General features: G+C 44.7%; 2 protein-coding genes across 4 annotated transcripts in view; both read right to left on the reverse strand.

The window, feature by feature from the left end:
• The window catches only part of dap3 (death associated protein 3), a 39,610-nt gene extending 31,109 nt beyond the window's left edge, over positions 1-8,501 (reverse strand). For all 3 annotated transcript variants that reach the window (XM_063878599.1, XM_063878598.1, XM_063878600.1), the window contains exon 1: positions 8,491-8,501. The gene's annotated coding sequence lies outside the window, so the exon portion shown is untranslated. The remainder of the gene's footprint in view (positions 1-8,490) is intronic.
• On the reverse strand, positions 91-12,970 carry rusc1 (RUN and SH3 domain containing 1). The gene is made up of 10 exons (XM_063878591.1): positions 10,409-12,970; positions 6,158-6,280; positions 5,971-6,047; positions 5,327-5,501; positions 4,889-4,994; positions 4,720-4,766; positions 4,145-4,647; positions 3,818-4,053; positions 3,488-3,655; positions 91-2,620 (listed from the first exon to the last, which is right to left on the reverse strand). The coding sequence occupies exons 1-10, from the start codon at positions 12,459-12,461 to the stop codon at positions 2,452-2,454; spliced, it is 3,657 nt and encodes a 1,218-aa protein (XP_063734661.1). The 5' UTR covers positions 12,462-12,970; the 3' UTR covers positions 91-2,451.
• Between the last annotated feature and the right edge of the window lie 1,589 nt (positions 12,971-14,559).

The raw sequence follows: 14,559 nt of genomic DNA on the forward strand, positions 1-14,559 counted from the left end.
TAGCAACGAATACATGACGACTTAACATAAAAAAAAAAGACTTGTAACATAAATTTAAGGGCTAAATTACGACTCAAATAGCTGCCCATGTTTGGTTTATACTGATCTTTTTATTTGGTGTATTTACAAACAAGCACATGCAGGAGGTGGACAGTGACTGACACTAAAGGGGCACTGAGCTATATGCAGTAGTAGGACACAGGGATGTCTACGGGCTACATGACACCAGAGAGAGAAAGAGGAGGAGAGGGAGGTACAGATCTCATTGTTACACACACACACACACACACAAGTGAAAGTGCAGGATGTGCAGACACACCGATGTGCTCACACTCATCTCTGCTTTCATGTGTGCACGCTCACACACACACAAGCTCAATACCACACGCATACATAAATAACCCAGATAGATAGAGAGACACTAGATGGGTCAGATAGAGCTTTTCCTTTCAGAAACCTCCAGATAAATAAATAGTACATCCAATAATTTTAACAGCTTTCAAAAAATGCATTTAGACCAGAATCTCGAAAATAAATAAAACAAAAAATATAAACAGAATTGAATGTGTCAACTGATTATTATTTCTTGTAAACACCTAGGTATTATCCGTTTGAGGGCATTGTATTGTGATCATAAGTTAGAGTTATGACCACTGGTTCGACTTAATGCTACGGGATGTCATGCTACATGGCATTGACACATGAACACTAGGAAACTTTGAAGAACTGAGCTTTCCCTGATTGATCTATAGCAAAGACACATTCCTACTGAATTAATTGGAGGTCCTTTAGTGTCAGCCAGACCAGTTAATATCTCTTTTATATATTAGCTTTTTTTTCTTTAGGCCTTAGGTGTCAGCATCTAATCAAAACCAAGAGTTTAAAACAAAAGTTGTACATTTACCCATATGCATAGTAATCTATACAGAATCTAGAGAATAACTAATAAATATATGACACAAAGCAATGTGTTTCAACAATAGAATCAACACTAACACCACTTCCACTTGTACTACCACTATCATTAATATCAATGATTATGATGAGCAAACATGGCGGGGGAGGGTGAAGACAATTACAAAAGCTGAGGTATGAGGTGAAGACCAGCCACCAAACCTACAGACTTTACAGAAGCATTCATGAGTCACACACATCTGCGATGTTCTCACTGCATTAGGTTTAAGGTCAGATAGTGTTAAACAAGAACTGAGCAAAGTGTTGTGAAATGTTTACTCCGACATAACAATTTGGACGAGTTGACTTAGGCTACAGATCGCTGTTGTCTGATATTTTCTTCTATAACAGTGTGGGATAGATAGATATTTTCTGGCATTCACTCAAAGCATTCATGGCACATTACAATACATTCAGTGTTTAAGGTATGAGGATAAATCGAATAGTTTAGGAATATGTCACATTAATAGCAAAAGATGAAGCACACACAAGGGAAGATACTGGATTTCATACTCAAAACAAACACATATACCTTTTTTTGGCATGTATGACAACCACTTAATGTATGTGTGAAGTTGCAGATGTAAAGATAAAGTATTTGAATCGTTAACTTCTTTAATGTGGCCACAGTATTAAGATGCTGTTTGTGTTTACTATATGCCTTCTCTTGTTCATCTTTCTTTCTATCTATCTATCTTGGTAATATCAATCTTATTTTATATACCCTTATATATATATTTTGTATGTATATTTATACAGTCATATAGAGTAGCAGAAACATGTCAAACACACATGAACCAGGCGATAAAGGTGAGAGGTCAATAGGGGTGAAAGGTCAATAGAACACAGATCTAAACAGCTACAATTCACTACATTACTACGCAGTATGCAACAGGAGCTATGGCCCTCTACTCTCACATGCTTTCTCCTCTAGACAACCTGCGAGTCGCCACTCTCTACAGCTGGAGATGTTAAAGTGGCTACTACCAGGCTGTCGGATTGCCTTCTCACCACGGGCAGACGCTGATCTGAAAGCTCTTAAATCTGCGAATAGTTGATTGCCCTGTGATCAGTTTCAGATCAGTGGCTGATACAGAAGGCAGCCATTGAGAAAAATACATTTGAAAGGGATACTTCACTTCAAGATCAAAGGTCTTTTAGTATGAAATGGTCTAAATTTGACTTGTTTTTTTTTACACCATCTGCTGCATTCCTGCTGCTAACATCCATTAGTTTAATGCTACCAAACTAGATGGATTGTGATGGGGGGGGGGGGGAACTCCCATATGTTCATAAAGGGAGAGAGCTGCAGATTGCTCCTGATGCATGTAAAGCAGAGCAGATGGTGTTTTGCACTCAACTCAAACTCGAACCAAGCAAGTGTGAAATATCCCTTTCAGAGTAGTGGAGCCTCACCATAACCTCTCAACACTCGCCTAAACATTTTTTTTTCTTGTTTTTTCTTATTGATGGAGTGCAACAGTAATGGCGCTGAGGTCACATGATGAGGGAGGTGTAGCCGATAGGTACCAGCCCCTCTTTGTCTCCCTGGCGACAGCGGATCCAGTCCTGATCGACTCCTCCTAACACCACCAGTTCCTCCCCTTTGCAGAAGCTGAGCTCCGAACCTCTTCCAGCAGAGTGATCACACAGCGTCCGCACCGACCTGAGGACAGACGGCAGAGCACCTCTCAGCTAAAATGGTCTACATATACCGACCAGGATACACACACCACAAACAATAACGTCATCCACAACATATATATATATATGTATACATGCATATATATATGATTAAGCTGCATCTTGGATGAGTCACAATGCAGGGTATCTTGTGAGTCACCAATAAAAATCTTTAAGACAGAAAATATAGCAGCAGCTATTCTGGTGTCTCTTACACTGACTGGTGTTCTTGAAAGGGGAAGTGAACAATAAAAAAAGAAAGAAAAATGCCAAAACAAACCGCAACTTCACGCCCTAGGAAATTCAGGTAGGTTTTCATTTTTGAAGCTCATATTAATGATATCATTTCTAAAGAACTCTTTTTTTTTATGTGAATAAAAACATATTTCATTCTCTCTTTTTTATTTTGACACTAAACAGATGCTTTACCATTATGCCAATCAATATTTAGTTTAAGTCCCAGAGAAATACAGCCTATGGCGTGATATTACACTATATATATTGAAATTAGAGAGACATCCATGTAGTTCACCTTGTAGAGCAGTAATGCCCTGTACTGAAGCTGGGTCCTTTCTGCAGTGCCCCAAATCTGACCCACACCCCTTTGCTTTATGTCATCCCCTCTAAAACTAAATTGAAATTTGTTGTGCAGAAATGTAGGATGTGATCTCTAAAAAGCTATTAATGAAATGGTGAGTTTAACCCCAAATGTATGGAAAAGTAAAATAATGAGTTATATTTAAAGCTTGTAAAAGGTCACTCCCGACTGATAATTTTCATTGCGTCCCAGCCAACAAAATGCATAAGCCCACCCTCTATAACCATCATTGTCACCAGATGTCTTCTGTACCTGAGTGGTCTGGGTCTGTCATTCATCTCCAGTGTCTCCACGTCTTTCTCTGACTCTGGTTCAGTTTCCACCTGGGGCTCCGGGGCCCTCCTTATTATTGGGGTGGAGTTGCTGCTCACCATTCGGGTCAGAGCAGTGACTCCAGGAGCCAACCACTGAGAGGGACGCCTGCACAGATACGAATAGGAGGAGAGAGATGTAAAAACAGTGAGAAAAAGAGAGAGTGGCACAGGAGGGTTGAGTGGAATCACATAAAGTTAAACATATTACTTTCTCTCCATTTTAAGAATAATTTAAAAGGAGAGTGCTTTAATAAATTCAATGGCTAACCTGGTCGGTGGTGTTTGACCTGGTGGGCTGCTGAGGCTTTTAGAGGCTCCAAAGAACCGCCCCAGACGCCAGGGAACCTGAGCACCACTGCTGACCGGAGCGAAGTCACTCTCTGCATGTGCATGAAGGTCTGGCAGATCCATCCTCATCTCCTCCTTTTTCAGGTTCAGCTCAGACAGGTTATGGCTCACTCTGCCTCCCCAGCGCATCACAGCCCCCCATCCCTGCTGGATCACCTATGATTAACAGAAATGTCAGCCCTGAAGGATCACACAAAACATATTTAACATCAAACACTGAACAGCCAGCAGCATAAAAGGTGAGTACCTGTCCAGCCTGCTGAGCGAGGCTATCCTCCTCTACATTAGGAGGGGGCAGGTCTCCAATATTCTTCTCCTGCACCCACAACAGCTGAGGACTTGTCTGCATAAGAGTGGCCGAAGTGTTTGTGGGTGCAGCGCTGCATTGTGTTGACTCCCCTGGGCCTCCATTCATTGGGCTACTCAATGGTGACGATTTGTGTTTGGCTGCCTGTTGTTCTGAGCTTCCAAAGTCTACATTTGAGAGGCTTTCAATATATCTGCAGCCTGCTGTTTTGGATTGGGACCCCTCTTTTGAAAGCTTTATTCCTGCATCCTGAGAAGGTGGACTGGGGATCTCTGGACTGTGACTGTCTGCCTCTAAATGATGGTGCTGGAAGAGCAGGTCGAGGTTAAAGGTGAGCAGGCTGAGAGGCTGCAGCACCAGGAGCAGCTCCTCGAACAGAGGTTGGCAGCCGGACAGCGACAGACGCATAATGGAGCTGGGGTGGTAATATGTCTCCAGCACATCTGAGAGGAAGAGAGATCAGTGTTACACACATGCATGATCACAAGAATGAGACGGAAGTAATGGAAACTTACCACTGCAAGACTGAAGGTGAGACAGCCAGAAATCAAGAAGCTTTGTACTAGAAGACAAAATAGAGAGGGTGCATTTAAAATACAGTATACAAAATGAAATTTGAATATTTGACCACAGCTTTGACCACTTCTTATATCAGGAGAAAAGACGATAAAACCCAGTACTTACTTTAGTAGGCCAAGAAGGAATGCGTTGAACCTGTGTTTGCTCTGTCTGAGCTGAGGCAGCTCTCCAATTCGAACTTGTAGGTTAAACAACGCTTGTGTTTTCGGACCTTGAAATGAGTCGAGAGGAAAAAGAGAACATTTATATGAAAAGACAGCGAGAAAGATAGAGGGATCAACAGACAAATCTATAGAGGCAAGCAAAAAAAATGCAGAGAAACTTGGCACTCGTAGGCCAATCGATATTTACATCCTGTTGTTCACTTCAGCATTTCAAACGCTAAAATCAACAAGTATTGACGGATGTGTGGGAAAATGAGAGCCAGACAAAACCCAGGGCTTATTATTATCAACCAGGGGAAAAAGCAAGGCACAATTCATGTCAATTCTTCAGTATCCAAGTCTATAAATGCTCATTTTCTTTTGATTCTTAGAGTAGTACCTGGCTTGGTTGATGCCTGGACCAAACCCCAGGCTGAATTTGGCCTCCTGCCTGCAATTAGGTCACTCTGATGAGGTTTCAAGCCATCGGTCAGCAAGCTGTGCAGTGCAGGGCAGAGGCACTGCAGCACCAGACGGCCCAGGGATGGATTTATAGTGCTGTCTCCTGATAAAGCCTGAGGACGGGAGAGTAGAGGGAGGGAGAGGAAGAAGGTGACGTGTGGTGATAGGGAGAGACAAGGGAATGGAAGAGAAAGGGATGACTCAAGAGAGAGGGAGGAGAGAAGAAATAGGACACATGAATGGAGGTTGGAGAGAAACAGGGGCAATGTGGGTTGTTATGATATGATGAGACATGATTTGGGGGATTGGAGTTAGTTTATAAAGACAGTCTTAAGTCTACTAGATTGGGTTATCTAAAGATATTCTAGTACCTTGTTAACTGAGAGAGACTGAGGAGAGAGAGCAAAATATGTAGAGTCAGAACAAGAAGGAAGGGAGGGAAAGTATTTTCAATGATAAACAAATCAATACGTTTCATTACCAATAGTGAAGGACACACTTATTGATAGTTAAACAAGCAAAAAACGACTTGTTTTTGTTATTGAAAATGAATCTGATGATGTAAATTCAGCCATGACTGACCTTCTGAACTACAGTCCGAGAAGAGCTGAACTGGGCCAAGATGGCTTCCACTGCCACACTGACCGCACTGACCAGAGCTGGAGAGAGGAACAATAGATTACAGTTTATATGCAGGAGCTATAGACAGATATCAAGGTCAAAGACACACAGTGGGACAGGTGAACACAAACACAGATGAAAGCCACACCTTTTTTCTCCTGCAGGCACAGAGAGGACAGGCCCAGACCTCTCATTGGATGCTTCACATCTTCGCCCATCCAGGACGCCTCTGTCCTCTGAACAGAGCCGGCGAATGAGACACTGCGAACAGCTGACAGCGACATCAGAAGAGCAATTACTTACTGTAATTTGTATAAAAGAATACAAATTCAACAGATAAAAAAAGATGAATCACAACGAAGAGCAATACCAAAACTAGGATATTAGTGTTAGTAGGAGCCATTAAGCAATGAGAAGAATTTGAGTAGGCAAATAAAAGCAGATGGTACTACTGCCGGAAATCAGTGTGTGAGGACATCCTGTAAATACTGGTTTACTGTTATTAGCTTTTAACATCTGTATCTGTAAAAACAACTTTCTGTATGCCAAAGGGATAAACAGATTCCCATGCATTAATCTTGACTCGCATTCAAACAAATACACTCATACATACTTAATATAAGCAAACAGGAGAAACCTCTGAGCTAGGCAGGAAACAGTTGTTGAAGCTCCGTCAGGTAATATAACATATAATGTATAAAGGGCAGGTGTTGTGTAGAGTGTAATGTTCATATGAAGTGATTTATATAAACCAGTTATATAAATACAGACATTCATTTAATGAATAGGATGCAGTGATTCTTAAAAAAGTACTTAAAATGCCTTAAATCAACACATACAGGGAACAAATGTTAACTTAATTAAAGATTATTTCAATATGAACAGAATCCCTGACTAGAGAATTGGGTTGTGCCTGGCATGACATGTATGTTTACACTTCAACACACCGTGCATCAAACAAACACAACATGGAGACTGACCGGACGAGACCGACACAAAGACAGACGGACAGACAGACAGACAGGAAGACAAAGAAAGAAAGTGATGATAGTGACTCCAGACAGGATCGGCTGTCACTCCTCTGTAGGCCCTTTGCAGATTTGAAAGGACAGTGAAGATAAGAAGTATCAGATGACCTGCAGGGAGCTACCTTCTGATGCATCAAACAGCCACAGTTCTTTCAAATCTACAAATCCCTCGGGTCGCGACAAAAGTGTTAGGGACACTATATCCAGGGCAGAGACGGTAGACAGGAACAAACAGTAAGAAAGACAGACGGACGTGCTAGCAAGCAAGATGTCAGACAAATAGAGAGAGAGAGTTTAAGACGTAGGGAGAGAGAAGAGAGAGAGAAATCTTACTCGCCACGTGTGACTGCGGAGTTGCCTGGTAGAGTTTTGGGGGAAGGGGGGGCGCCCTTGGCGGTATAGGAGGGTAAAGGTTTGGATAGTAGAGGGGAGCAGCGAGGGCAGGCAAGGTGTGAGAGCGGGGGAAAAGCGGGGAGCTGAGGCGCGAGCCTGCAGTGCCTGGAGGGGGAGCTCCCGGGCGCAGGGGAGGGGAGAGGGCACCAATAGGGGAGAGGCGAGGAGGGGCTCCCCTGTGCAAAGGGCAGTTTTTAGGGTGGTACAGGTAATATGTAGGGAGAGGAGGAAGCTCTTTGGACGTCCTGGCCTTGTTGCGGTGGTCTGTGTGAGAGTGAGGGTGCTTTTCTGAATGCAGCGAATCAAAAGCGATGATACTGTTTGAATACGTCATCATGACATCTATGTTCTTATATGGGGTGGTGCAACCTGGAGCCTCTGTGGTGCCGCTATCAGGCGTGTCTGACTTTGTGTGTGTGCCTGAGTCACTGCAGTATAGGGAGTCAAAATTACAAAGAGAGTCAGAGGCAAAGTCCCCTTGTGTGTTAAAGATAGTCCCATAATCACACGGAGAGTCTACACTAACATCATCCAGGGATTCAAAGTTAAAGCCGAAGCTCATATCAGTGCCGGAATCATCTCTCTGGATGCAAGCTGCGCTGGCAGTGGGGGGGCACTGTGTGTTGCAGTATTTGTCTGTGGACTCCCTGCCTGCATGGCTGTGGGGTCTGGGATCTGCAGAGGGCTGGGTGTTACAGTAGCCTGGGTGATAGGAAGGGAGGGCAGTGTGCAGGAAGTAGGGTTGGGAGGACTGGGCGATGGACAGTGGTGGGGAGGAAACTGCTTATTTTAAAGGGTTAAAAAGCCCAAAATTGGAGCAGGAGTCAGGATGGAGAGGGCAGGCGCACAAAGCGATATGAAGGAGCAAAGCGGAGCAATGGACAAACAATGGAAACAACAGAATGGGATGGATAAGTGAGAAAAACAGGGTATCAAGATAAAAGAGAAAAACATGTGGCAGAGGAATGGGAAGGAGAGAGAGATGTAGAAAATGTTAGTGTCTGTCGAGAGAAAAATGCACATTCATGAGTGTATTCCAGCAGATATCGTCATCATGTAACATCATGCAGTAATGCAGAATTTAAAACAGTTGATTGACAGTTACACATGAGAGTCAATGAAGTTGATTTATGAAGAGCAATAACGACAGACTTTCATTTAAAAGGAGTTCACGCCACAGGAAATGATACCCTGGCCATAAAAGAGTAACTGTTGAGCAGTTTTGCTGCTGCACGGTAGAAATACTAAGCATGTCAATCAGCCACTCATTCACCAATGACAGCATAATTAAAACGTCTCCATCAATCACAAAGATCCATCATATTTCAATGTGACGTTTTCTTTACCGCATCTGCTTTCACTTTCTTTTCATACTGAGAGTTATGGCTATTAAGTATAACACAGCAGTGTTTTGAACTTAACTGCAGTGCGTGCCATCATCACCTCTGGATCACCTTCCTCTCTATGCCTGTCTTTCTCTTCTATGCCTTTCTGTTTATTACCTCCTTTTGTTCCTTCCCCACCACCCCTCCCTTCTCTAGCAGCAAAACATACAGTGTAATGCTGAGTCAGTCAACATAGAGCAGAGTTCTGCCCGTTCCTGCTCACTCACCGTCTATCTCTCTATGGAGATTCAGAGACTGTGGCAACAACTGCTTTCATTACTCTCACTTACCTGTAACAGACTGCTAAGTTATGAGTTACAAAATCAGCTAAAAAACAATCATACCTGGGTAAGATTTGAGCTGTCTTTGAACTGCAACCAACACATGATACTTCCTATTTTTCTGGCACTAGCTCTCAACCATTGGTCCATGCACTAAGATCCACCCCTTGGGCTCTTAAAGGTGTACACACCTATTTCTGGCTTGTGTTGCAGAGGTTTGAGAGGGAAACTCCTGCAGCATAAAAGTCATTAGTAATTCGGCGTCATTTATAACCAGAAAGAAAAAGTACTTCAGAGAGGTAGTTTTACTATAACACTTACAATAGGGGATTGGGAAAGAATATGAGCAATTTCAATCGAACATACACCCTTTCAAACTATCTCATCCTTAGTGTTTATGTAGTATACTGCAGCACTGCATGAGATAAGTAACTTGATCTTAGCTATCTGTGCCACTCTAGGGAGCAAGGGGGGGGGGGGGGGGCGAGACAGGATAGACAACGAGAGGAAAGCATCCCAAGTAGAAGGGATTTAAAACCAGGGAAGAAGCAGAGGAAAAAATATTAAAGAAATTTAAAAAATAATGCTGAAAGAAGTTTAAGGTAAAAAAAAATAAATTTAAAAAATGTGAAATGGTGCTCCATTTTCCCTCTCATTGGTCTGAAGAGCAGATGAATAATTAAATAAGGCAGTGATGACATCACACTTTGATAACGAGGACAGGAAAGGCTGGCTGGAAAGTTTCCAACTTCCTCGTTCTCCTCATATTACCCTCACTCCCCTCACTGTCTTTATTCCTGCACCCCTCATTGACGGTTATGATCCCTCTGCAGCTTCACTTCCACTGTCTTGTTCACTTCACGTCTGCAATCACTTTCTGTTTATCCCTTGTCATCATTTATCCATCATATCACGCATCATCCTTTCTGTGACTGATGCATGTCCTTCATCTCGTTGCCCTAGTTCCAAAAGCTAAATCATTCCAATAAACAAGTCAATCCTTGGTTCCCTTTTTTAATATATATCATACTGACCAAGGATGTAATCTGTGCATTACTGAGAAGCGATCAAGTCTTTTCTCTATCTCTTTGTGTTGTTCAAATTTCATTTTGATTAATTTGATGTGTTTGTTTTCTCCCACACACACACAAAACACACACACACACACACACACACACACACACACACACACACACACACACACACACACACACACACACACACACACACACACACACACCTTCTCCCCTACACCATTGCATTCAGCTGCCTCTTTTATTAGCACTAGCATCATTGTGATTATAATACTCACCAGTACTTCTGGTTTCAAGAGTCCTTCCTCCATCAGCTCGTCCTCGCACCTCCACTTCCAACTCCACCTTTTCCTCCTCTACTTCTTTCACTTCCTTCTCCTCCCTCTGGACTCCTTCAACCTCCCACTCTCTTCCCGTGGTCCACAGGCTGCTGTCACTGACCGAGCAGCCAATCTTCTGTATTGGGCACAGTTCGGGTTGTCTACCCTCCTCGTCAGCTCTCTGGAGCATTTCCTTCAGAGCGGCCATTGAGGTGAGGGCTGGTGGTGGCTGCATGAAGAAGGCCTGAGCCTGAGAAGTGTATTCCCATTCGTTGCCGTCTCCGCCCACCATCTGCCTTCTCCACCTCAGGTTGTATAGGATGTCTGCATCTGGAGTGATAACTGTTGGGTCAGGGTCCGGATCAGTGATCACCTTTGTTTGCAGGCAGTTGCTCTTGTTGCGGTTACGCAGCTCTTTGAAAGTTGTGACGTGTGGAGCTGAACCTGGAGCTGAACCTGGAGCTAAACCTGGAGCTGATCCTGGAGATGACCCTGATGAGCTGAGCTTCTTTTGACTTTCCATGTGAGATTTTCTCATTGCCAGGGGTGGAAGCCTTGGTGGGCCTTCACATTCAGGTGTGAATGCAATGAGCCAATCAAATCGCTCAGGCTGGGCAGAGTTAGCCACAAGAGTGCTTACTTTGTGGGATGGCACAGATGGGGGGATTGGGGGTAAAGGACGAGGAGGAGGTGGAGGGGGAGGTGAATCTAGCTCCTCTGCAGAATACCGGAAAGATTCAAAGCTAATATTGTTTGCTTTTGTTTCATGGGTATTGCTAAAACCAGTGCTGTAGTAGGGGTCAGAGGTCAGACCGCAGCTCTGCTTCCTTCTCCTCGCCATTTCAGTGAACGAGGTGGTTCTTTGTGTGCTCTCCTCTTTCTTTTTGGTTTCTTGAGCTATTCGATCACCGTCTAACTTGCCTCTGCTGCTCCATCCATCTCTGTAACAACCCTTCTCCTCATCCCTCTCATTGAGTCTGAACTCATAAGGCTCCACACATTTAGATGAGATATCATGATCTCCTTCATCCTCTAACACTCCAACGCAGACACTGAGCTCAGGGCTGAGTTTGAGAAGCTCAGCTTGGGTCACTCCAGCAAGCATCAAAAGCTTATGAATCTCTACATCTAGTGCATGGAAGGAGGGGGGAGAGGGCAGGACAGGTGGAGGTGGAGGTGGTATTGCAGGGGGAGATGAGGAGGAGATCGAGATAACTGGCGGGGGAGGCAGAGGCGGGGGACGCGTGGTAGGTGGAGGGAGGGAAAGAGGGGTGCTTTCCTTTTGGGCCTGAAGAGCAGTGAGCCGCTGTGCCTCCTTCCTGGCAAGGTGACGCTTCCTAGGGGGAGGGATGGGAGGAGTTGGGGTAGGGAGTGATGGAGGCGGAGAAGGGGTGGTATAAAGAGTGAGGTAAGGGACCGGTTTAGAAGTTGGGAGGGGAGGAATGGAGGGTGGAGATGGAGGTAGGGGTTTCTCACACCTAAAAGTAGTGAAAGTGGGAGACGAGGAGTTAGGGGAGAAAGTAGACAGGGTGGGAGAGGTGGACACAGCCATGGAGGTCGTCTCCCTGCTGATATTGATGTAGGTGTGGAGGTCAGAGCTCACGCTGGCATGCCGTGCTGGAGGTTTGGGGGGTCTAGGTGGTGGCTCGACAGGAGAAGAGGTGAGGGAATCAGGAAGGAGAGGATCTTCACAGTCTGAAGGAGCCGTGAGGTCAACCCCTGCATCTGAAAACTCCTGAGAGTCTCCCATCGCTCCTCTGCTGCTTTTATACAACTTCCAGGGAATGTCGATGTTGCCCATTTCATCCATTACATCGGAGAGATCTTGCTCCTCAAGATCTCCAAGATCAAATCCCTTCTCGTGGAGTTTGGCGATGTAAGCCAGTTTTACTTCCCTGTTCACCTTCTCCAGGCGGTCCAGGTGATCTAGTCGATCCCGCAGAACATCCCAGTGTTGCTCCCCCTCAAGGTCCCAACGGGCCACTTGGATCACCTGGCTGAAGCGCTCCATTTTCCCAAACTCCCCTACTGACTCTAGAAAGTCAAGCAAACCTAGTTTGGTGACCTCTGAATCACCTTTGACTCCTAAGTAGTCTGGAGAAGGGGAGTCCAGGGCAGAGGGGTAACCCTCATCTGGGGAGCAGGGGGGAATTGGGGAGTGTGATGTCAAGATGAAGGGATTGCGGTTAAGAGGGAGGGATGGGGGTGAACGCGTAGGAGGCTTGCATTCAGGGGCTTGTGGGAAAGAGTGCTCTTTGGGGGACAGAGCGAGGGACAGATTATCTTCGTCGTGGGAAGAGCAGATGGAGGCGGATTGATCTGCACAGTCAGACTCCAGATCAGAGCAGGAGCTGATGGAAGTGGAGGACGAGGAGGTGGAGGAGGAGAGCGAGAACTCCAGTAAGGAAGGGGGACCGTCACAGCACGAGGGAACCAGGGTGTCATCATCATCGTCGTCGTCATCATCATTGTCAGCCTCATCTTCATCATCATCAATATCAATATCCCCACTGCTCTCTTCATCGTCATCTTCTTCCTCTACTTTTACATTTTTCTTGTTGTCCAGATCAGCCCTTACGTCTGCATTCTTGTCTTTGTTTTCCAGACTGGCAGCCGGGCGGGCGGAGGCCTCCAGCTGGGCCTGAGCTTGTGATGGAGGCTGAGACGGCTCCTTGGCTCCTTTCCCATCCTGCCTCTGTGGCAATGGGGCGGGAGGAGGGGGTAGCTGCAGTTGTTGTCGGATAGAGATGGTGTTGTTGTTGTTGTGGTTATGGTTAAACATGCTGTTGTTGTCCTGCGGGGAGCGGCCATCGCAGCACAAACACGGGAGGCTCGGCTCATTGCAGTTCGTGTCAAGAGGGAGAACGGAGGGAAGTGGAGGTGGAACGGCCACTGGTGCAATTTTGGCTGCCACAGATGCACGAGTCTTGGGTTTGGGCTTAGCTGTTTTGGAGATGGTTGGACCTTGTTGACTCAACCTTTGTGAGGCAAACCTGGACTGGGTTACTGGTGCTCGAGGCTGCACTCCCACCCTGGTCCTGGTGGCTGTAGTGGGGCCTTTAGAAGTAGCTCGGCGTGGGGAGGACGCGGCAATCGTGTTCATGTTCTTATCCTCCCTCTGAAAACCGGGGCCATGAGACTTTGGTCCAGCCACGGTATTGGTCCGCCTGCTGATGTCAAAGCGCCGCGGCTTTGGAGGCTGAGAGGAGCAGCTAGAGGACTGCATTGTTGGAAAGGGACTTTTCAGTATTCTCTGATATTTTTGTTGCTATAGAAACAAGTGTGGAAAAAGGCAGGACGGATCCAAACAATGACGCGCCGTGACGGTCACATCTTGGCTTGACTCCCAAGATCCTGTAACATCAAAGGAGGGGAGACACACAGTGAATAACGACTAGCAGCAATATTCCTCTCTGCAAACCAAGACCGTTTTCACCAAATTCTTTGAAGTTTAAACCCATAATCTGGACTTTTCATTAAAACTCGATCGCTTTTGGTTTTTTGTTTTATAATTATCTCAGCCCAATTCCTGGGAGGATACAACAACACTCATATGAACACAAACTGTTTTAAAAAAAAAAGGATCAACACAAAAGGAGAACAATTAAACTCACACAAATAGTAAATCCAAAAATTGACCGAAAAGGAATCAGCAGCAATGTTGATTTCTAATTAATCTTTGAAGTCAAATATTCACTGGTTCCAACTTCTCAAATGTGAATATTTGCATCTTTTTGGAGTCTTCTAAAACAAGATAATTGTTTTTGTAAACATTCAGATGCCTAGAGAATTGCTCAATCATAAAAATACTTGAAAAGGTCTAAATGTTTTTCAAGGTGCATCTTTATCTTGCAATGTTGTTTCCTTGGTATTCAAATTCAGAAAAGACCCTCGCACAAATATTAAACAATCCCCATAAATGTCAGCTAATTCATCAGTTATTAACTGTCACTGCTCCACTGAGCACTGATTATCATGAGTAATACTGTCTCCATCTGTGCCAGTCCTTCCTTACAAGCTGACAAGAGGCCTACGATGTAGATCAAAAGAAATAACGTTTAAAAAAAACACAGTACCTGAAGCAATGACTGAACATTTAACTGGAGCAT

This window comes from Eleginops maclovinus, chromosome 3 (genome assembly GCF_036324505.1).
Source record: "Eleginops maclovinus isolate JMC-PN-2008 ecotype Puerto Natales chromosome 3, JC_Emac_rtc_rv5, whole genome shotgun sequence".
In the NCBI taxonomy this organism is placed as follows: Eukaryota; Metazoa; Chordata; class Actinopteri; order Perciformes; family Eleginopidae; genus Eleginops; species Eleginops maclovinus.